The sequence below is a fragment of the Solea solea genome, chromosome 13 (assembly GCF_958295425.1).
Source record: "Solea solea chromosome 13, fSolSol10.1, whole genome shotgun sequence".
Classification (NCBI taxonomy): Eukaryota; Metazoa; Chordata; class Actinopteri; order Pleuronectiformes; family Soleidae; genus Solea; species Solea solea.
The window spans coordinates 12,643,285-12,667,270 of NC_081146.1; the positions used below are offsets into that span (position 1 = coordinate 12,643,285).

The window sequence follows — 23,986 nt, forward strand, 5'->3', positions numbered from 1 at the left end:
CAGCTTAATGAGGCCTGTGATCTAGCGAGGATCTAATCTTTCAGCATAAATGGAAATGTGTTTGTTCTGCGGCAGCTGTGCAGCAGGTGCTCTTTCCACACACATACACACGTTCTTGAATGTACCCCACTGCAAACACTTCCACACTCTAGCTAATGTTGCCTCTTTCATGTTTGTAGCCATTCCTGTGTGTTTAGTGAACACACACACACACACACACGCACACACAAACACAAAGGCCAAGAAACCGCTCATCACAGGTTTTTAAGGACACAAATGACAGACCAAGGCTCAGTAAAGCTTTTATGTCCGCACAATTAGGTGTTTAGTGGCCGGAGGGGTTTCCATCAACTTAACCACATCAGTTTTCATGGTGTCTCCTAGTTAACAAACAAGGACTTGCCCCGTCAGCTCTGATGCATCTCAAAACAGGGTGGACACAACGACATATGTTACATACTGTATGGACATTCAGCCGTACAGTACAGATGTGTAAACTTAAACGTTAACTTCCAAAATAATCATATTTTATGATACTACAGGTCCTACATATAAATAATATATGCTCGCTTTCTTTAGTTGACTCATCGGTGTCTAGAAAATGTTTCTTAAGTTGAATTTGGAGTGAGAATTCCAAAGAGCAAGATTATATAAAATGAATTACCTGCATGTAGTGATGCAGTGTACACATATATATGTATACGTGAAGACGTGGCCATGAAAAGTTTCAGTATTGCATTCTACTATTCAATAAACCCATCTGTTCATCACTTTGACACACACTCTTGTCCCCGCCCACCACCGTGCTGCCACTGCATAAACAAACTCTCCCTCGGTCAGGTCTGATAGTTTTGCTTGACAGAACCTACTTAGAGATGAAGGACGCCGCATCAAAATAATGTTGCATCAGTTCTGTTAATGAAGAACAAGCAGAGGCAGAATGATAACATCAACAAAAATCCCCGCAGCTTCGATGTAAGTAATTAGTACAAGATAAAATCATTTCTCTTGAACTTTATTTATGTCCTCAACAGTCCACCGACTCACAAACTGATTAAACCACTCGCAAACACCAGGCGTCATTTGTGTCTACAAAACATTCACATCTAATTAGTTTCTCTTATTTCTTGAAGAATGCACAATTTCAAACCATATAACACGTTATTCATTTATTTGTTTTTGTTTTTTTTACCATCTTCGTGATCAAATGACACCTTATGAATATTGACCTTAAATAACCTTAGACTGATCCGGATCAAATTTACGGAATTCTTCCATCGTTCACTACACAACACAACACGTATCACGTCTTTAACTGAGGTTACTCTTGACTCCCAGACACAGTGCGAGCTCATTTCTCTGGATCTTTCCGTCCTTGTTGACGTCACAGTGATGCAGCAGAACGGCTCGCAGCTTATCCAGCTCAGAACCGGTGATACTGGGCTGGAGAAGAGAGAGAGGAGGGAGGAGAAGCCGTAATACAGCACTGTCAATGTGGTGTTTATAAGCACAACAAATGTTATTTTAGCCTTTGATGAAGTCATTTCCTGCTAATTTCATGCAAATGGTGGAACCCTCCCATCATTAGTGTGATGTCAGAGTTAGTTTTTTTTGCAGTGGATGGAGTTTCTTTGTGCACAATTTGCCTCCTTCCAGCTCAGATAAAGGGCTTTGACACCACTGTATTCTTTTATATTATTATTTAGTCAGTAAAATAAGCATACAGCCCACTGTGTTGATGTTTTACTTTTTATTTTACAAATGACTCTGCCAGCTCTGTAATTTATAACAGTTAGTGGCCAGTCTGTTCCCACGACTTCTCATTCTGCAGCAGAAATGTAGTTTCTAACAGCCACATACATGTGGCCGATCCGTGGGTTAAAACTTGTGCAACCAGCACCAGCCGGTTACACAATACCAATACAAGGTGTTTGATGTTTTCTTTTACACATTCTCCACGATTTGTGTATATCTAATTTCATATTGTGGTTAAGAAACACAGCGATCATATGACCTTTAATATAGCCAACATGAATTTAATCTTCAGTTATCTGATATACAATTTGTAAGTATTTGGCAACAAATAGACATCCATCAAACCAAAATCACCAACCCTTTGAGGGGTGGATTCTTTTAGCTGTGGGAGTTAATATCATACATCAGAATAGTAAAATAGTAGAAGTAAAATCAACTTTATACCACTAAGAGTGATATTTTGTGCATGAATCATCTAATAGGTAAACAGCACTCTGGTATCTGACCACAACAAAGCATGAAGGACAACAGGAAACACTTACTCTGACTAGCTCCATCATGTCTTTGACAAAGCCGTCCACTTCAGGGCCCTCCAGTGCTCCTGTCTTACTCTGAACAACAATAAATGTATTAAATTATTAAAACATTATTTAATCATGCATCAGTTTTCTTCTGCTGGACTTAATGTGGTTATGTTTCACATCCTACGTGCTGCTTCTACGCATCTTTATTTGATGTAGTTGGTTCATACGAGAATAATAACTCTCCTGCTGTTATGTATCACAAATGTAGATGAACTAGAGCAAAAAGCTTGTATCACGTGCGCATTTAGACACATCTCGTCATGGATAGGAATTCACAGAGCAAGGGAAGCTGATCAGAGAGTCCACTTAGGAATCACTTCCTTCCATCTGACACTAAACCCAGCAAGTGACTGGAAAATGTAATGGGTGTTTAGAGTTATTATGTTACATTAGAGCTAATGGAGCAAATTGGATTCATGGTCCACGTTCTAATACATGCAAATTTGAAAGTGCTTATTCATTGGGAATGGAACGATGTCGTCCCCGGGTTATAAATACAACAGATTAGGTCGTGGGGTAAAAAACAAATTGAATAATCTGTTAAAGCAGTGCACTGTGTCACTGTCTGAGTCAACACAGATGGTAATGCGTGAAACACAACAACACAGTGCAGTAGGAACAGCAACAGGTTGATCATATTTCAGAGATGATTCCTGAAACCACATTCTCAAGTTTATTTTCTTAGACCTGTTGAAATATTTATCCTAGTGCATTAGAGTATACTTACAACGTCATAATGGTTAAAGATCTTCTCGAAATCTCTCTTTCTCTCCTCTTTACTGCCGGCCTGTGATGAATTGCAAACAGAAAATGAACCGAGAGATAGCGTGACATCTCATTGTCCTGTTGCAGCGCTGTTTCATATTCTAACGCACTGGTTAAAGAATGACAGGAACAGCAAACTTACATCCAACTGGAACTGGAGCAGGAAATTCTCTTCTAAAGCCAAGATCCTTAGCGAGGAAAAAATATGTAGTTAATGAGTCATACTGTCATGAAAACAGAAAAGTATTCATTATTGTAGAATTATTATACAGTAAAACACTTAAAATAAATGTGGCAGTGATTGTTCAGATATGTTCTCAAATCTGACCACAGGTTGGTACATGTGTGCCACAAAGTTGTTGATACATGCTGTAGAATAAAGTAGAGCTGCAGAGTTAATGCTTTCTAATCCAATCAGGGTTTTCTGCCCACACTGTGCTCTCAAACCGAAAAGTGCATTATATACGTACTACTATGATTTATAGAGCATGTTTACATAATGCGAGATCAGTCTTTTGCCCAAGCACTCATGCAATGCAGTACCAGGGATTGACCCACTGACCCTCTGGTTAGTGGACAACCCACTTAACACCCTGAGACACAGCCAGTCCCTTATGGCTGCCTCTTTATGGCCAAATATCTGACAACTGCAACATTTAAATTGCAAAATACATAACTAATAAATTACACATAGTAAAATTTTAACATTGTAGAAGAAGAGCTTGTTAAAAATACCTGGCCAGGTCATTTAAATCCAAACGTCCATCCTTGTTTTTGTCAAAGATTTTCATCTGCAAGAATGTATGGAGAAGTATTAAAATAACAAGTCACTGTCAATCTCTGCTCATTGTTGTCCCGTTGCTGGTTATTTCCTCCCACCACCTGTGACCCTAGAGCCAAATCTTTGAAAGAAATCTTTAAAATATTTAGAGGTAACTGAGGAAAGCAGTGCATTACTGCGTGTGTTCTGTGTCGGTCTTTTGACGGCTGCATCACAAATGAATAAATGTCTTTGTTTTTAAAAATGTTTACGGGGCCATTTAAATCATACTTCATTTTTTTCATTCAGTGACTGCAGTTTTACAAGGAAACGTGTGTGCATGTGTGGTATGTGCGAGTACCATTGCGTCAGTGTACTTCTCCAGCTTCTCGGATGACACTTCCTTGCGGTGCTGCTGGAACAGGTCTCTCAGGAAAGCCTAGGGAACAACAATGTACCCTTTAATCAAACTGTAGAACAGTCACATCCAGTGATAATATGTGGTGACAAAGATCTGGCTGCAAAACAAAGATACATGTATCTCCTGATTAAACACTACCATGATACTTTGTTATGATTCTATAGGTTTCATTTTCTTTATGTTTTAACCGTTTAACACCTAAGCCTTAAAAATGGCCATCTGGCATTTTTTTTGTACCCATAAAAGGTCCAGAAAATGTCCTTTGAGTAAGTGCTTTTGCCCATTTCTCCAGAGCAGTTTCAACACATGGCAGTTACTCACAATCTACTGCATGTTAAAGGAGCGTATTAACAGTTTAAAGTCAAGAAAAACTTAAAATTTGATATTTGATTAAATTCTATGCTCTCTGCTCCGTTTTCCCCCCCGCTCTGAGTGTGTGTCAGTGAAATGACTAGTAATAAGCACATGGTTGCAAGTTCTTAACTTTCAGAAACCGTTGGAATGTTTCCGGTAGCACAAACCGCTCGGTGTTAAAGGGTTAACACGAAACACTGGTGAAAGGTTGCAGTCCTCTGTTCAAACAAATTAAAAAATGTGACACTGGCAGGGGAGAAGATGTGTGTAACTGGTTCTGAGGTGTGAAGTGGTGTGTCTGGTTTGTTCATTTTGACAAGCTCACCTTGAGCTCCTGAGCTGATATGTAGCCACTGCAGTCAACATCGTATTTCCTCCATATCTGCAGTGGCATAGAGAGGCCAAATTAGTACATTCAAGATTCAAGATTCAAGATTCAAGTTTTTATTTGTCACATGTGGATGTACAAGTACACCCCCAGTGAAATGACTTTTCAACAAGCCCCACTGTGCAACTGTGCAGCAATAAAATAAAACAAAAATGAAAATAAATTTAAATTAAAAAAAAAAAAGTTTTGCAAAATAAGTAGCAATATTATATTATTTACATAAGTTATAAGGACACAAGAAACATATTGCACATGTACATAGCAGCAGTATGAATTTAAATATGTGTTTGAGTGGTTGAGTGTGTGTGTGTGGTGTGGGGGGTGGGGGGTGTGAATGGGTTGAATGTGTATGTGTGTGTGTGTGTGTGTGTGTGGAGGGCTGAGTATTCATGTGGGTGGTTGAAAGTTCAGCATCCTGAATCCACGGTAACCCATGGTTACGGAGGAACATAGTTAATGAGAAATATTATGAAAGCACAACATGCAAAAAAATATATACAATTACAAACTAAACCCAACAATTTACGAGAATTACAACTGTATTCAATACAGCTGTAAATTTGTAAAATGTTGGGTAATTCCTGGCACCTCATGTGTGTAAAAAGTCCTGATCAACAATAAAACTGTGCGTTACAACACGAGAGGATAAGGATTAGGCAGCCGTTTCTATAGCAACATTGCAGATAAGACATATCAATGATGGAGTGTGATCTGAACGGCCCAAAATTCTTCTAATGACCACTGACACTGACCACACCTTTCACACAATGACGTGCAGTGTCGGACAGCAATGTGTTTCCCAGTAATATATCACTGTAATATTATTACTCTACCCACTGATGAGAAGTGTTATTGCATCACTGCATTACGAGTACAATTTGTTTTTGTCCTTTCGAAAACTGTCTTATGATAATGTGTCTGCACAGCAGGTGACGGCAGGACACATCAGAGGTTTAAGAAAACTGTTAAAAGTATGAAAAGACAGATTTCTGCATCACAAGGCTGCCATGTTTGCAGTTCTGCAGTTTGTCTGAATGACACTCATTTTAATGTCAGGTGTAAATAGAGTTAATGTACTTTTTTTTTTTTTTTTTTTTTAAACGTTCATTAACATTATTATATGAACCCAGCCACTGGGGGGCGCACATCCAATATACTCCGAGTGCCAGTCCCGAGCTCGGATAAATGGGGATGGTTGCATCAGGACAGGTTTCTGGTATAAAAGGAAATATGTGGATCTCTGAAAACAATACTTGATGGACATTTTGCTACTGTTGGCCAAAGACAGAGGAAGAGGAGAGGGAGAAGAAGGGAAGGGTAGATTATGGAGGTGAGACTGGGGACATTAAATGTAAGAACTATGACTTTTAAAGGTAGAGACCTGGCTGATATGGTGGACAGAAATAAGGTAGATATTATTGTCCAGTCCAGGTGAAAAGGAAGCAAGGCCAGAAGCATCAGTGGTGGATTCAAAGTGTTCTACAATGGTTTAGAAAAAAGCGATATCTTCAAGGCAATCTTGAAGGAAGGAAGTCTTTTTTGTGAAGAGTGTTCCGGGGGTGATTAGAAAGTCAGACAGAATCACGAGTGTGCAGCTGGAAATTAAAGGTGTGATGTTGAATGTTGTTGTTAAGGGGGACATGAGGACATTTAGTGTAACAGAGGAGGACGTCAAGGACAGGACAAGATGGGGGCAGATGATCTGCTGTGGCTGACCCCTAAAGAGAGAAGCTGAAAAAAAGAAGAAGAATTAACATATTGTATGAAGTTATGTGATCTTACCTTCATGAATTCAACGCTGCTGTCCAGAGGAGCCTCTCTGCGGAAAATTAACAGGAAGTTCTCGTCTTCAGGGAGGATCATATTGGCCAACTGGCAAATGGGAAGGAGAGCAGAGGTCAGACTAATTGTTAAATGAAGGTGTTCTACATTTCAGGAAAGCAATTTTATAGAAAATGTAAAAAAAAAAGAAAAAAAAAAAAGAAAACTGGACTCCAGATAATATCATCATGCCAACAAGTCTTTCCTTGATAGTTGCCAAGGAACCTTGTTGGTCTAAACCCTGGAGAGCTTCCTTGACTCACATCATAAAAGGTTTCTAACAACTAATTAAAGGTCCTGTGTGTACAAATGAGTGCTGTCTAATGGTGAGAGTGCAGACTGCAACAAACTGTGGACTCCTCCGCTCACCACTTCCCCACTTATTACTTTGGTGTTTCCTCCTCCTCTTCTTCTTTGTTGGTTTAGTCATTGGGTCGATGTGGGCGGAGCCATTCTTCATTCTCGTAGTGAGCGTCCACTTTAAAATGCAAACGGCACACTCTGACTGGTTTGCTCCTCACTCCTCGTACTGACCTAGAAACCTCAACCTAAATCTGAATGAAAACCCAAACTTATCCACTTAGTTGTTGGAAACAAAAGAAGCCCACAACTGCCCTCGAAATGGTTGGAGGCCAATTGTCCAATAACTTGCTTCTCAATATGGACAATTGGTGCAATATCTCACACAGTTTGTATACTGATGAATATCATTTATGAATAACATAAATAAATGTATGTATTTAATTTCTTATGTCATCTAAGAAAAATAAAAGTGTTTCCAATACTGTCTATCTGAATGGCTCGAAGCTGGTCTTAGCTCTCCCCGGTTTATTATGTTTCCCTCGTCTTGCTTGTCCTCCTCTAAAAACATCCGCCATCCATTAGAAGATTAAACTTGCCAATCAGCATAGAGCCACGACTGTAGAATAGCGCAGAGGGAAAACACGCAGTGCACCACTGTTGGTGCACTGCGTGTTCAGAGGAGTCAGATGTTCAGACATAAAACACTTACCAATACACTCAGTAAGTAAGCAATCAGAAAAAGCAACGCAATTAAATAGCTTTTGTGTCACGGCAAACGTGTAAAATCCAAAGATATTTACCCAACAGGCAGACACGGAGCAAAGAACACTACAGGACCGATATAGCGATGTCTTGTATAAAAGTAAACCTGACACTGTGTCTCATACACGAGATCTGATCCTGTGATTCAGCTCAGACACAGGATACTGTGGCTTTCACTCACTCACTCACTTCCTTTTTTTGTGCTGCGAGGTATTAAAACCTGTTGTCAGCGTGAACATATTTTGCACATTTGCACATGAAGAAATTCAACTGAATCAATGCCAGTGGTGATGTACTGTATGCCTTATTTTATAATCCTATAAGACCATGTGTACTGGACTGCATGGGACTGGCTATTTGTGAATATGTTGGCCTGAGTTTCTGCTATCAGGGGGAGGGAAGTGGGATGATGTGTGTTTGGTGCACGGAAAGCTTTGATCCAGACTGCCTCTGCATTAGCCTCAATAAACCACTAATGTCAATAGGCCACTTACACTGTAGTGCATTTATGCATTGATTTTTTTTTTTTTTCTCAGCTTCATTAGCAAAAGCCAAAGCTTTAGGGGCTGTGGGTGCAAAGCATTAAGGGATTGGTCTAATTTTCAGGATTGCCAGGAACTGCAGCAACACTTCTGACACTTTGTCACGAAGGTTTCATTTAATAAACGAGTTGAGCGTCAAGAATAATGTGCTTCACATTTTCCCACTTGAAAAGACAAACAAACAATAGGACTTTTTTAACTGTAGCATTCAGTCAAGATGTTAATTTACACCTGACGAACGGTTTGAATGATCTTTCCTTGACTGTTGCTTCATGACGTGCTTGCAGATGAATTAAAGGTACAGTAACTCACGTCCACTCGCTAGAACAACGTATAGAAGTAAATACCTCCTCAATCTGTAGTTTCCCATCAGCAGTGACGTCGTAGGCTGACATAAACCTCTTCTTCAGTGTCTGAACTTGCTCGTCAGTCACTTTCTCCTGTTTGAACACAACAAAATTAAAACACAACATTAACATTTTCGCCATAGCCACCAAATTCAAACACAGTGAAATAATCTGTAATCTGTTTAATTATTCAGTGGCTGATGAAGCACAAAATATTCATTGAGTTACAAAAGCTGCCATGACACATGCAGATGCATGCTTATCTGAGCTAAGAATCACATTTTCTGTTCCTGTGTAGATGTTTTTTTTTTTCTTTCCTTAACTCCGAGCTAACAAAATGCTTGAAGCAGCTGGAAGCAGCTGGAAGCAAGAACAACCTGTAATGTTTTTAATTTTAAAATATATTTAGCAGCCAATCTTCCAGTGTCTCTTAACACACTCCTTGGTGACCGTACTGTAACTATAGAAACCTGGAGATCTATGGTGCCCGCATGAAACGATGAATCATCATTTCATTCACTGCAGAGCTCACAGTCCACAGACTACAAGGAGCCAGGTCCACACACACACAAGTGTTTGGCGTAAGCAGCCTCCTGTTGCTAAGAAGATACAGTATGTTAATAGGACTTGATGCACACAACAGAACGGAGATGGACGCTGTATTGCTCAAATTTGATTCCTTCAGTCAAACATCTGCAGCTATGGACAAAGAGATTCCAATTCAATTCAGGGAGAATGGAAAGGTTACATCTGCTGCAGTGAGTGACGTGTATAACCATACATGTACATACCAGTATATATATATAGATTTATGACTGTATACCTTACAGCCACTCAATAATTGAATGATATTATGGATTTACAGTTCAAAAAGCGTTTATAAAGGCTCCACCGTGTACAGATATTATTCTGAGTTAAGGAAAAATCGAACTATGGTGTGATTAAATGTAAGTGCCAGCCGTCTTTGTCCTGACATTGATGGCTGACTGATCATAAAAGGAGGTAGCGATGGTAAGGATAGGCTGGCAAAATTAATATTCCCTGAGGAAATGAAGAACTTTGTCAAATACTGATAAGTTACAGTGATAACTGACTGGGGGTTAAAGTGACCTCAGTATACTGTATATGAACCAGAAATCACATCGTTTCCTGAAGCTCAGGTTCAGTAAACTCAGAGTTAAAACTACACCCACTCTCTGAAACAGAGTCGTGGTAAGGGAGTGGGGTTTTTTTTGTACCTTGAGAGTAATCTCCCTAACAGCCCTATACTCATCCTGCAGACATTAAGGAAAGAGCAAACATTAGAGACAGTGACATGTGGTCGGTGATCTGTTTGTTTTAGCCCAGTCCTATTAGTATCCAAGGAAGTCGAGTCTTTCTCACGCACACAAACAATGTGGGTTCAGCATAACAGCTTATAAGCACACTTCACACAAAAACACACATTTCCCCCTCAGGTCAAATCAAATGCTTTTCCTTTGACAGGGACCAGAGCTCTTACTCCATGTTGTACAGTATGTAACCTCCTTACAGTCTCCCCACCCATCCAGATAACTTCATAGAGGCTCAGCTGCCCACGGGGCAGAGACCAAAAATTGCTGTAAACTCTGTGTCCGCAGCCAATTGAATTGTCCTAAAGCTGATTTCATTTGACTACTTTATCCTCCTCGTAAGGGCTTTGCAGGGAGCTGCAGCCAATCCCAGCTGACATGGGGAGCGAAAGACAGGGTCACACCCTAGACAGGTTGCCAGTCCGTCACAGGGACAACACACGAACAGACAACCAACGAACCTAATTTCAAACGGCATGTCTTTAGACTGTGAGAGGAAATAGGAGAACCGTGTCACCTCCAAAAGATGATTTAAGCTTTGAATTATGACAAATGATTTGATAAATGTGATAAAGTCCAAAAAAACTTTCCAGGGTGTGACCCCGCCTATCGCCCTATGTCAGCTGAGACTGGCACAGCACCCCACGTGGTAGAAAATGGATGGATGGATGTTTTCCATAAACCAATCAGACACGCTTACCTGTACCTGTAGAACAAAAAATGGAGTCAGTCATAATCATGACATTTGATATTGCAAGTTGAATACCACTCTGACTGACTGACTGAGCAGATTGTAATTTAACTCTTCATCCTGGAAAACTCAGACAGTGGACTTTAACAAAGTTTGGATGCATCCGACTGAATCTAAGCTGCTCACACCGATGTTCCATTTCCATCGTCTGCGACTTGTGTCAGAGGGTAAGAACTTATAAACTTATAAAGTCAAATAAAGATGTCATTAAATAATGTTGGGATGCGGTTAGTTTTCATGATTACTTGGGCTGAGAAATCATCCAGACAAAGCGCACTTACCTGTGGACGCAGTTTTTTCATCATGTGACGGAAAAACTCATCAAGCTCTTTGCCCTCAATGTAGCCATTATCTGTACAAAAGAACAAGTGGTGCCGTCATTAGGTTATAAATCAAATGAAACAAGCTGTTTTTTTTTTACTGATACTCAAGTGACAAAGAGAATCAATTCCTGTTTCAGTCTTACATACAATTAACTGTCCCAAGACACACACAAAAAATGTGTTAAGTTAAATACTTAACTATGTTTAATATGGTACCAGCTTTGCAACTCAAATGTCAACACAATAACAATCTTTTCCCCTTAACCCTTCACAACAGTGGCTGAACATTATAAACGTGCGAGAGATAATTAACTCTTACCATCTGCATCAAAGTGTTGCCAGATATCCAGGAAACCAGCTGCATCCAGGTTATCAAACGCACTGTCCATTTTTTGTTTTTTTTGTTTTAATGAATTAAACTGCCTTCAGCTTTTAAACAGAAAAAAACAATAAAGGCTGAGGTGACACACTGTACTGTGCTGTTGCTCTGTTCAGTAGCAGGCTTGGCTGACATATGCTCTTTCTGACTGGTAAAACCACACCTTCTCTGTGAATGAGAGAGAGAGAGAGAGAGTGAGAGAGAGTGAGAGAGGGGAAGAGAGCACATGAGTGAAGCATGGTATTAGCCATCTGGTGGCTGTATTGTTACACTGCAGCACAGTTCTGCAACTTCACCGAGGTTCCAAGAAAGAGAGAAATGCAGAGATTACAAGTCCTGTAAAACTACTTTAATCAGCATTATTTACATGACGAAATGTCAAAACACCGGCAGAAACAGAAAATGAGTAAATGCCATTATTTGCCAGACGTTTTCCTCCTCCCAGCTCAGGAAATAGTTTTTTTTTCGGAATCCTCCTTGAAAGTAACACTGAACGGACATGTAATAACAAATTAATACACACACACGTAATGCAATTCTACATGAACACAATGTACAAGCAACAAAAAAACGGTTTCAAGACGATCACCGACAACTTTTTTTTTTTTATTCCAAATAAGTTACAAACAAACCCCAAGTATAGTAGTGTACTTAGTATGAAAACAATATACTGTCGGCATGTGACCATACCACAGTGTCCACAGTGTATGTACACATGCATACGCCTGCATGTATGAAAGCAACATACAGTGTTTATACATACAGTACGACTCACAGCCACATCATGCCAACACGCACGCACGCACGCACACGCGCGCAAAACCCAAACTCAAAGCTACTGGTTATTTTCACGTTCTCCTCACAATTGAAAGTGATGTTTTCTTTCTTTTCTTTTTTATTTCATTACACAATAAATCATTGTCAGTCTTTGCACACAAGCCAGAACTATCATTGCATCAGGAAAATGCCTTCTTTTTTTTGTTTTGCTATAAACATACTGCAAAGTCATATTCTGTTTTCCTTTACCCCAGTTTCCTGGTACATGTTCCACACACACACACACGATTTCTGAAAATGGCACCGAGACTGAGAATCAGAGCAGTCATTGACATCAAGAACAGATTTACTTTACACAGCGGGAACTGTTCTTGTTGTTGTTGTTGTTAACCAAGACATAAAGACATGATGATAAAGGCGCTAAAACCTCACCACAAACCTACAACAAGGAAAAGACCCGGGATCATGAGAACACCGTTTTAATAGTGAAACCGGTCTGCTTCACTGTTTGGCTACAGTCCATCCATCATCCATCCTCGCTACAGCCGGACACAAAACAACCGAAACCATCAAAGGCATGAGAAGTAGAACAGTGGACGAAATCAATACACTTTAAATGAAAACAACCTAATTTTTGAGACATGTGTGTGATGTACTGTATAATTAACGCTTGACAGAACCAGTCTGCTGACTGACAATGGTTACAGACAGTGTAGCGGTGTCAAAGCAGCATTTCTTGCTTTTATAAGAGCGACACGATGAATCATCCTGAGACCAGTGCTGTTGTTACAGAATGTGATCATGATGCTGCGGGTTTGTATTGCACAGTTTGGCATGAAAAGTCCTGAAAGAAAAGGATTGCAGGAAGGAGGAAGAATTATGTTTGTAGGCTGGAGTTGACTCAGTGTTTTGTTTGCTTTTAGACAAATAACTAACCGGAGTAGCCACAGAAGAGAAAAGCACACAACTGTGTCTCCTTGTGATAAAGTTGAAGCAGATTCTCTTTACTATTCCTTTTACAGACTCTGTTATTTGCGTTCATTGGACCCTCGGCATGTCGTAAATGTCACACACACACACACACACACACAAAAAGACCTCAGCAGTCGAGTGTAAAAATAAGACAAATGTTTCATCCACAGTGTTTTAACAGTGCTGAAGCCTTATTGATTGATTGATTATTAGTGACGTTTAAGTGTAGCACAGTCCTCTCAAAGCACTCTCACGTGAGATGAAGAGTCCATCTTAATACCAGAAACATTTACTGTCAGGCAAGCTACATTACGCATGTATAACTGATTTATTATTTCAGCTTAACCTGTATTTGCCCTGTAAAAAATTATGAATTGCATAATGTAGTTAGTCCAAAAAAAGAAAAGAAAAGAAAAGAAAGAGTAACTTGCACATATACTGAAAATAGCCTCTAGAAAAATCTATACAAAAAGAATGCCATTGGGTCATGGTCTGGTTTTACACTTGATTTCAAGTACAGTACAGTTTTAGTGGTAATGTTATTGTGTTTGGTCCCTGGGAAACAAGCGGCTACTGTAAAACAATAGTACAATAACTTTATATTATTAAGTAAAGAAAGTCATTTAAATGTATACACTCAAGATTCACAGTCTCTCTCACACTCCTAACATCCGCGGTTTCCAGAAAGAAAGAGGTCTATCTTGTTTTAATAGTTTAGTAATTCATTGCCTGAATTAACATCAAACCCATTTACTCAAAAGTTTATTCTTTCATATTTTTTTTTTTTGTTTTTAAACTGACAGCAGAGAAAATCAACAAACCGATGTGGTGGTGAGAAGGAAGCTCTAGGGAGATTTAGTTTGGTTTACTAGGAGACATGACTAAAAAATAATTACTGAAGACATTTCCCAAAATATTCAATTCAAATTGTTAAATAATAGAATTTTTTTTTTCCTCATTGTACATTAAATTAAACTGAATTAGACAATGTTACCTGATACTCGCAGGTCTCCGCTGCAAAGCAAATGAGTACTTTGTGGTTGGACAGGACCTGCAGTACGGGTGCAAACTTTTAACACAAAAACAACAACAACGTTGATTATATTACTTTGATTATTTTCTAAACGAAAACACCGGAGGCTTGTGGACAGTTTATTCTCGCGTTGTTCGTCGCGTTTCATATTAAAATAAAGTCTTTGTCTGGCTCCTCCCTGGATTCTGAGGACTTCTTGCCCGCTGCTTTGTCCTTGTCTGCGTTGGGACATTGGTCCTTGGTTTTCAAGGAGCCGTGGTCCTCAGAGTTAGTGCGGACAGTGTTGGGTCGCTGAGCGGAGTCTGACGCCGTCCGCCCTGAAACGAGATAGAGACATTTGAAACGTTCGAGACAAACACGGCAGAAAAGGACAGAAAAGAAAAGAATGGCAGAGGAAGAGACATGAATGAGAAGTGATCTTTGAAACGGAATTCGGCATCTTTCAGTGACAGTGGAATACATCGAATAAAACACTTAGGGCTGTAACCTTCTTTGATACCACAAGGAAAATCCCATAATTGAGGTTCAAAAGAGAAACCCCCATAAGACACTAGGGATGGCTCGATACTACTTATTCTTTTCTTTCTTCAATGTGTTGACAACATTCTAAATATCACTGCTGCTCTCTATTTACTTCTGTATAATCTGTGCTTAGTGAAGCATTTACTTATGTTAGTGGGTTGTATTAGGCTTAGTTTTACTTTAATCATTATATAATCCAGTGATTTTCATATTAGCTCATCTGTGTCAGACAACAACAACAGCAGCAGCCTTAAAAAGACTGAAAACAGCTTTGAAATGACTTATGAGTAAAACTGAGCAGAGAACAAAATGTACAGACACAACAGCATTAACAATTATTTTCAATGATATTGAGCAAGGGTCTTAGTAAAACCGTCTTACTTCAACATTCTCCTGTCTGGAGTCTGGACACTACATACTGGAGCAAAAAGGTGTGAATTTCAGAAGAAAATAGGCTTTTATTCCTCATTGGACTTCTATCACTAGTCAGATTAATTGCTTCATTAAAAATATAAAGTAGGAATTCAGTATCCGCTCAAGTAAACTTTCATCCAGTGGGTCTGGATTTACTCTGCAATGAGGTTGACACAGAGTTTGTGAAAATAAATGTCGATGTGTGACGGTCTGCTGAGAGGACCAGAGAGGTTTCACCATAACATACTTTCAAAAAGAAAGAAAGAAAGAAAGAAAGACAAAAAACATCAGAGAGAACGGAGCCAGCCAGCAAAAAAACGCGGCAAGCTGCCAGTTACATAATAGATAATAGATGAAAGGCGGTGAGACTGAGTGACCTCAATCTTTCACTCTGAAGTGTGTCATATTGAACACGCTGACAGACAGTCATCTTCCGTGAGATCAACGCAAACATGAGACCAAGGGAGAAGTCATCAGGTTGTCACGTTCTGACCGTGACATCAAACATCGACCAGGACATTTGAGGGGAAGGTCTGACTAAAGAAACCTCTCACCTCACGTTAACTATCATTTAAAAACCATCAATTTTCTTTAGCCCCACCTTCCTGAGTGGTTTTACTGGCAGAGCCTCCCTCCTTGTCCTTCTCTGACACCGCCCTCTTCATTGTGTGAGGGAGACCTGTGACTTTAGGAGACCCACTGCCGTTGCCGGGTGAATCTGGGCTCTCATCTGTCAGCAGGACGACAAAGACAGAACACGTTACCACCGCGCTGGAGCTCCAACCTTCCTGATACAAACTACTGCACGCTAAGCAGAAATACATGTTGAACCTATTCAGATTGATACCTATGCTCCTGCTGCTGCTGCTGGTCCTGGGCTTGTGTAGGATGGAGGGACGTGCGGCGAGAGCAGGCTTCGTCCCCTGCGGGACCGGTGGTTTGGGACTTAGCGGTCCAGCTGGGGAACTTGATGAGGACGTAGTTCTAAGGCGAGGGACGGGTTCAGGCTTGGTCTCACCCCGTGGTTGGGTTTTTTCTGGAGAAGCACCGTCTGGTTTATAGATGGAGCCACTGGGAGACCTGCTCTCTGGAGTTGCTGGCTGAGACTTGGCAGCTGGAAGACCCAAGAATTAAGTTTTTATGGCAACTCATGCATCACATAAACGTATCAACACAGACAAAAACATCTTATAGTATATCATTTTAATCCATAACTGTAATTGTAAACCCATAATACGGTTGAAATGTTGACAAGCATCAAAACGGTTAGTAGCTGCTCGTAGCTCCTGTCCAAAATTCTCCAAGTTACTACTAATAATAATAATAAACCAATACAAATAAATCCTTTCATACTAGGATTGTGCTTCACAATAAAAGGAAAATACAATTTAAAAAGCAAATACAACAATACAACACAATACAGAGTGGAATGAAAAGGAAAAGTCTAAACTAAAAAAGTAAAAGTAAAAACCCTGTTTTAACTTTGCGATAAAACAAAAGATGCAGATAAAACAGTAAAGTACAACACAGGGTGGAATAAAATAAGAAAAGGCTCGAGTCACGAGGTCAAAACCCTGTAAAATAAACTAAAAATGCAAATAAAACACAACACAGTGTAGGAGCAGCTAAGACTGGACTAATAAGCTCTCTCTTTATGGTTCTGGTTAATAAACGAGCAGCAGTTTTTGTCAGTGGTTTTCTTTTCTTAGGCCAGTAAAAAGTACATTACAATAGCCAAGTCTGCTTGAGATACAGGCATGTATTAGTTTTTCAGCATCTTTTCGATTTATAAACGGTCATACTTTAGCATTCCTAAGGTGGAAGAACGATGTCTTTGTCAGCTTTTAATGTGGGACTGGAAACTGAGACCTGCATTAAAGTTAATTTCATAATCTAGACTAAAACAAAGTAAATAAATGACAAAATAAATGTAGGTAAAATTGCTCACCTGTTGAGTTGCCGTCAGGTCTATCAGGGCTGGAAGACTGAAAGAAGCAATTAAAAAACACTGCATTATTCAGGTTTATGCACAGCAAAAACATGAAAACAGCTATGCCTTTATACCAAAATAACATATTGACTATATTTTTTTTTAAATTTCATTTTGTTAAAACATACATTTTTGTCCAGTTCTGTGACCCGGAGTGTGTGCAACACTGTTGAGCAACACGGGGGGGCGCCATTGCATTAGGATACAGCTGACACAAACAGGCTTTGTATTGATTACTTGCCTCCTGAAAAGCTCTATTAATTTCACCTGTGTATGTATGTACACAACTACACACACACACAACTACACACACACACCTGGAACCCAGCATAAAAAAAAGCCCCAGAACAGATGGCAAACAAAGCTTTAACGCCACTGAAAAAACACCATAAACCTCTTCCTGCACACTCAGGACCACATAAAGTTCATGGAGCAGGGACGAGTTATGGAATAACATCTCATCACATTATACAAACATCTGAAATGCTGATGGTACATGCTTTGCAGAGTGATAAAACGATTTGCTTCAGATTTTAAAATGTCTTTGAGGAAATGAACTAGTGCGCATAGGAAAGAGAACAAAGGACGTGTAGAGAGCATTTCTAGGTTCTTAGTGAAGAAAAAAAAAAAAGGAATTCCCACTACATTTATATCCGACATGGAATCATCACAGAGAATTTGTGTCTCTCATCTCTCTTTCATGTCCTCATTCTTTTCCGTCTGCTCCCATCCTTTCCCCCTCCGTGTTTCCTTTCCCTCCTCCCTTCACCTTGTTCTCTGGCAGAGAATCTGGGCTGTTTGTGTTTTTATGTCAACATGTTTGACGAGCACAGTGACGAGCCCCAAGATACGCTGTAATCTCAGCATCTGTTGCATGCGTGCGTGCGTGTGTGTGTGTGTTTGCCCGTCACTCAGCGCTTTTTCCCTTTATGTTTCCTCCCAGCCAGAATCCACTGTGAGCGTTGAAGCAAAACACTTGGACAAGGTGAAACTGAACACCTGCAGCACTTTGTCATCAAAAGTAAAAGGATGAGGATAATTGTTCAAATATTTTAGTTATTTTTCCAGCCTCTCAAGTTCACAGGAGTGTCAAACCAACGGCCCGTGGGCCAGTACCAGCCCACCAGAAGGTCCAATCCGGCCCGCAGGATGAATTTGTGAAGATTTCACATTATGATTAGATTCTAATACTATACTTTTCAGTTCCAGATACCCGATTAAAGATTTTGTGCCTTTGTGGATCCACTAAGTTGTGTAAATGGTAAACTAAGGCATACAATTGTGGAAATTGCACTTATTATATAGGTTGTTCATAATGTTTTGTAAAAAGATACTTCAAATTCATGTAAATTAAAGGGAAACATTTGGAGTCCTTGTTGTTTATGTTATTATGCTATTATTTTACTGGTCCGTCCCACTTGAGATCAAATTGCAATTGTATGATCAATTGTATGTGGCCCCGGAAATAAAATGAGAATGACACTCCTGAGTTAGAGGATTTCCTTCTTTTATAGATCATATATAATTACAAACTACAAATTACTACAAATCTAGACTACTGATCAGACCAAATAAGATATCACAATTAGCAACTTGGGATGATAAAAGTACAATCACGGCAAAAGCCTAACTTTTGCTTCCTTTCTCTTCGTTTGCAGTCACCTCACCTTGTGGGCTCGTCTCTCCTGTTTGGCTTTCATCTCTGCGAGGAGGCCACTGCCCATCATCTGCATTCCTGGGTAGCGCCTCCCTCCCTGAGGACTGCCTCTGCCATCTGAGCTCTCCCAAGGCTCGTCGATGGAGTCTGGCGTTCTCAGTTCTTCGGATCGGTCCGAGCTGCTGCTGTAGTCTGTGGGCTGTGAGCGACTGGAGGCGTCTCTGTGATGTAGATATAAAATTATGAGCGAAGCGGGAGTAAACCGGCTGATTTGGGGAAGCTAAAGTTACCTACTGCACAAGAGCAACATATGGTTCATCGATACCTTGATTTTGATTCAGGTGGAGGGCTCTTCACTGCCGCCTTTGGCGAGGAGGGCTCCTCGGGGATGGTGGAAGCTGATGTTGAGCCTGTGGAGGCTGAGGACGTGCTAGACAATAAAGGGGTCGTCTGGTTTTTCTCCGATTTCTCAGACTTGTCAGATTTATCCGATTTGTCAGACTTCGAGGATCGTTTAATGAGGTTAAGGAATCCACCTTTGCTCTTCTTTTTTTCTCCATCTTGAGAGTCCGAACCTTTCAGGGCACGCCTGAGAAGGCAACGAATGAAAGAATGGAGGACAAATGACCGAAGGAAAAATATTTGGAGACAGTAATTAATATTAGCCACAAACATCAAGGAAGAACGTAGTCCTAGTTCTTACTTGTCCATCTTGGTGACTTTTCTAGAGAAGAACTCATCTACACCCTCATCCACCCTTCCCATGAGGCCGTTCTGCTCTCCATCCTGAGATGGAGCACTGTTGATTTGCTGAAAGAAGAAGCCAAAGAATCAAAACACCAATGTCTGTACCACTTGACAAACGGCGAGTCAGTTGTTTCTACGTATGTGTCAGTTTTTGGTCAAAAAGCCCCAAAACAGTCCACTGACGTTTTCATTTAGAAACAAAATCATTATATAGACTGAAGTTCTTCTAGCTATTAAGCCCCGTTTTCCTTGCTCTGCAGGAAAACAAGACTTTACTCACAGGTACTTTGCTGGAGTTCATTTTTTTGTTCCTTCGGGGTCGTAGTTTGGTAAAGTGCTGCAGCTTTTTTTCCTCCTCAGATGGCAGCTCCACCATTGTTCCTGGCACTCGTTGCTCGAGCTTGGGCAGGACCTGAGATGGAGTGGGTGGAGTCTGAGATGATGTTGAAGTGTCCTCCAAATGGGGAGGCACGTCCTCCAGGGCCTTGTCCAGGTCAAACTCCATCTCTGTCGGGTTTGCAGTTAAATATTCTTAGTTGCATCAGTATTGACCAATAACTTGAAAAAACAAAACATAGATACAGAACGGAATGACCCATAAAGAGAATTACACTAAATATGATTATTACCCGTACAAAAAAAAAAATGAACTCTTACCAAAGGCACGAGACACTGGTCGAAGCATTCTGCTGTGGATGCTTTTCCTCTTGGATTTAGGCGTCATCTGAAGACAGAGACCAACAAAATGGACATTTGTGGCAACGGCAAACAAAAACTGAAGCTTTAAACTTTATAAATGGTGACTAGATTAAGTACAGAAGGTTTTATCAGACATTTACGCTTGTGTGTGTGTGTACAACAGAAAATAACAGCACGTAAGATGAGCAGTACATGTCGAAAAACACAGTTTAGCTGTAAGTGTTGGATCTTTTATTACCATTCGATATAAACTACAGCACACGTGGTTACACAGTCAGTTTGCACAAAGACCACAAAGATCTTTGTCTTTGCATCACATATTATATTAATAATGATCAAATCGCTGTCTTCATACAAGTTTAATTGTTGCATATTATATTTAACTGTGATCCACATTTACAGGGTGGTGATGATAGGGCGTAAGGTGGAAATGAACAGTGGAACGTGACTTCATAAATTAAAAAAAAATATATATATACAATTATCCATTCATCTGCATTCAACAGTATAAACTATAACGCAGAAGGTGGGAGGGTAAGTCATAGACAAATAACTAAGCATCATACTCTACTCTTTTGGTTTAAATTTGACACAAACAAATGTCCAGTACACAAGGTTCTGAAACTGAGGACTGTGACTGTGCAGCAGGCAGACACAGTGAAGAGAGGAAGAAAAGGAAAAGAACAGTAAGATGTAAAAGAAATTTAGAAAGGTGAGTATCGAGGGCCAGTCCGAGATTACTTACACTGGTGCAGCACAAAATCTCCATGGGGCAAAGGAAGAAAGAGAAGGAAGAACAGAGGAAAAGAAGATTGAAGAGAAAGAGACACAAAATACAGTAACGTTGAAGACAAATAGGAGGAAAATGAAAGAGACAACCATGAGCTCTAAGGGTTGATTGATTTTTTTTACAGAAGAAAGGAGAGGTAGGTAAAAGAGATAGAAAAGAGGGGAGATCAGGTATGTGAGGGCATTAACACACAGACGAGGACACAGAAGTCGATTTCAGTCTGGGTTTATCTTCCACTTTAATTGCAAACAAGAGTGCAATTAACAACTTAAATCTAAGTTGTGAGAGCGAGAAATCACCTTCCCTTTATGTCAGCACTATAGCTCCTGATAACATGAGGACAAACATTTTTATTTTGAATTGAGGCACATTTTAAAAACGCCAATTTTGAACTAGAGCAGGGGTTTTATACCAAGTACCACCTGAGGAAATACTGAGCTCTCAAAGTAACACCATTAGCTCAGCTACAGACCTTTAACAGGAGGAAGATTTATTCCCAATAAGATCATTTGCTCTCTCATCATCCTCCTCTTCCTCACATATACTTCAGACACTGGTATAGCGAAATCAGATTGAGATGGAGTGATAGATATTTGTGATAGAACTTTCTACACACTACGGTCAACATTCCTCAGCTCCACTCCAATCACATACCCTGGCAGATACAGTACAACAGTATTTCTGATTTACCCCCCAAGTACCACCAGCATGAGAACCACCATGAGAATAAAGTTGGGAATGTTGAGTCTGTGCACTGAACTGTGTATAATAAGCCTTCACTGACCAGGTCACTGCTGTGAGGACCAGTAGTTCCTGTCTCATTATGTGATTCTGTACGCTGACAATCTTTCCACTGCTGCCACTGCTGCTACTGATGCTTTGAAGCAGGGTTGTGGGATCATCAACTATCAAAACTGTAGGCCAACCATTTTATAAATAACAAATACATTTGATTTAAAAGTTAAATACTTCAAAATGTATACAAAATCTGGAAAAATGTAGAAATAGTTCACAGCCAAATGTGATTGGCTGAAAAATGTGAGAGGCGATGTCGACCGGGTACACATCCACCCAAACCTACCATGCACGTCTCCAGATCCTCCAGCCTCTCACCCTCTAAAATTTCAGCTGACGCCCGCTTAGGGATCTTCTCCTCAGGGATGTCCAGATCCAGCGACTCCTGCTGCACCAAAGGTCGACCTCGACGTACAAGATGGTCTGCCTGGGAGGAGCAGAGGAAAGACGAGAAGCAGGAAGGGGAGGTGATAAAGGAGGAAGATTAAAAGAGCATAAGACTTGTAAGATTGCCTGAGTGAAACGTGTTACAGATAATTTGAAGGGTTCAAATGAACAAGCACTGTGAACAAATCGATAACCTGAGAGCTTTGAGGATTGTAATCTCACCAGAGTAAGTTGTGAAGTGGAAAGCGCCTCCAAAATCTCATCAACAATGCGATCGGACAGAAAGGACGCCAGACTCAGCTTCACCTCACTGACAGAACGGTGATGGTCAAAGTGTGAGACAAGACATGCAAGAAAAGTTCAAACATAACTGCAAAGATTTCCGTCTTTTTCTTTTGGTAAAAAGTAGTATAACCCACAAGCACACACCTGATCTTGTTGATAATATCCACACCAGACTGTTCCAGGAGGGTTTTGGTGACAAAGCTCTTGGGCACAACCATCTTGGCTGAGCTGGCCTTCATTAGCTCCGAACGAAGACTACACCTCTTCATCACATGTGGACACAGGGACTCCGCTGTGTCCACCATGGACTCCAGCAGAGACTGTGTGGAGTGAAGGTTAGTCAAGATGTTTATGCTCATTCAGTATTTAATGCAACTATTTCAACTTTTGTCACGCCATATGAGTCTACCTGTAGTTGTTGGTCCATGACCGCAGTCACTTCTCCAGCCATGGACTCTAGTTTCTCCTGAATGGGCCCCACTGAGGAGCTGTTCACCTCCTCTCTGGAAGCTGATCCGAGGTGGTAAAGGTTAGGAAGCAGCTGAGGAAACGAGGAGGAGAACAAGAGGACAATTAAAGGGAAGGGAGGGTAACAAAGAGTCTCACCTGTGCCTTCATGTCCATGTATGTAAATATGTTATGTGATTGTGTCACTTATTGTTTTGTCATTTTATGTACTATATGTTTTCATGTTGGACCCATGTCAGAAAACACGATGGTTTAACTCGAGGGGCTATCACTGATAAAATTGCTCAAACTGTACAATACAGTCTTCTAGAAAATGTTTTTTTTTTTTCTCTCTCACTGTTTTAGAGTTTCTGGCATCTTTGATGAGGTTCTCTGCTGACCGGACGTCCTCCACGACGGCGTCTGTCTCCGAGTTCCTCAGCGAGTTCAGATGGTCCTGCACCTTCACACAAATCCTGTCAATCATCTGAGAGATAACGACAAGACAACAAGGGCGTTTGTACGTTGCATGTCAAAGGCTGACGTGTAGCATCACTGGAGACATATTTGTCAACAACAAACACATTGTTATCTTCATCTGTACATCTTGAATTTATCTCAAAGTGAGCTCACCTCAGTTAACATGGTGATTTTTGTTGTTGTGTACATGCAGCTGCAGACCATAATCCAAGGTTTTACTTTATTATGTGAAAGTTGTGGCCCCCCAGAACATCCTTCTGAGCCTCTGTTATGAGAGTGTGTGTACCTGTTGTGTGGTTGTGGTGACAATGCCCTGCTGGAGCCGATAGGCCTGTTCCTGTAGGTACTTTCTGGTCTCATGGTTCCTGTAGAGATAATTCTCAATCTGTGGAAGGTGAGCAAAAC

General features: G+C 40.4%; 2 protein-coding genes across 3 annotated transcripts in view; both read right to left on the minus strand.

Moving 5' to 3' along the window:
• Window positions 1-999: 999 nt before the first annotated feature.
• Window positions 1,000-11,746, minus strand: LOC131470832 (secretagogin-like). Its single transcript, XM_058646845.1, has 11 exons — window positions 11,527-11,746; window positions 11,166-11,236; window positions 8,803-8,895; window positions 6,810-6,899; window positions 4,965-5,021; window positions 4,226-4,303; window positions 3,840-3,895; window positions 3,247-3,292; window positions 3,067-3,126; window positions 2,298-2,366; window positions 1,000-1,443 (listed from the first exon to the last, which is right to left on the minus strand). Exons 1-11 carry the CDS (start codon window positions 11,594-11,596, stop codon window positions 1,312-1,314), a joined length of 822 nt encoding a protein of 273 aa, XP_058502828.1. The 5' UTR covers window positions 11,597-11,746; the 3' UTR covers window positions 1,000-1,311.
• Window positions 11,747-11,920: 174 nt separating this feature from the next.
• LOC131471216 (F-actin-uncapping protein LRRC16A-like) overlaps window positions 11,921-23,986 on the minus strand; it is a 60,107-nt gene continuing 48,041 nt past the window's right edge. Inside the window, exons 24-39 of one of the 2 annotated variants that reach the window (XM_058647622.1) lie at window positions 23,868-23,966; window positions 23,460-23,588; window positions 23,064-23,195; window positions 22,799-22,974; window positions 22,592-22,679; window positions 22,269-22,409; window positions 21,143-21,160; window positions 20,356-20,422; window positions 19,979-20,205; window positions 19,655-19,761; window positions 19,277-19,540; window positions 18,962-19,172; window positions 17,253-17,289; window positions 16,152-16,418; window positions 15,906-16,034; window positions 11,921-14,685 (exon numbers count right to left, since the gene is read on the minus strand). In XM_058647622.1, the coding sequence (XP_058503605.1) occupies window positions 14,513-14,685; window positions 15,906-16,034; window positions 16,152-16,418; window positions 17,253-17,289; window positions 18,962-19,172; window positions 19,277-19,540; window positions 19,655-19,761; window positions 19,979-20,205; window positions 20,356-20,422; window positions 21,143-21,160; window positions 22,269-22,409; window positions 22,592-22,679; window positions 22,799-22,974; window positions 23,064-23,195; window positions 23,460-23,588; window positions 23,868-23,966 (2,265 nt within the window). In that variant the 3' untranslated portion in view covers window positions 11,921-14,512. The remainder of the gene's footprint in view (window positions 14,686-15,905; window positions 16,035-16,151; window positions 16,419-17,252; window positions 17,290-18,961; window positions 19,173-19,276; window positions 19,541-19,654; window positions 19,762-19,978; window positions 20,206-20,355; window positions 20,423-21,142; window positions 21,161-22,268; window positions 22,410-22,591; window positions 22,680-22,798; window positions 22,975-23,063; window positions 23,196-23,459; window positions 23,589-23,867; window positions 23,967-23,986) is intronic. The other variant, XM_058647623.1, reaches the window with a different exon arrangement.

What these genes read in the sequence shown, in the direction of transcription:
- LOC131470832 (XM_058646845.1), bottom strand. Translation starts at nt 11,596, where the DNA reads ATGGACAGTGCGTTTGATAACCTGGATGCAGCTGGTTTCCTGGATATC. An exon ending in GGAAACTACAGATTGAGGAG is followed by an intron (nt 6,900 to 8,802) that starts GTATTTACTTCT and finishes CCCATTTGCCAG; the next exon opens with TTGGCCAATATGATCCTCCC. An exon ending in TGCTCCAGTTCCAGTTGGAT is followed by an intron (nt 3,127 to 3,246) that starts GTAAGTTTGCTG and finishes AATTCATCACAG; the next exon opens with GCCGGCAGTAAAGAGGAGAG.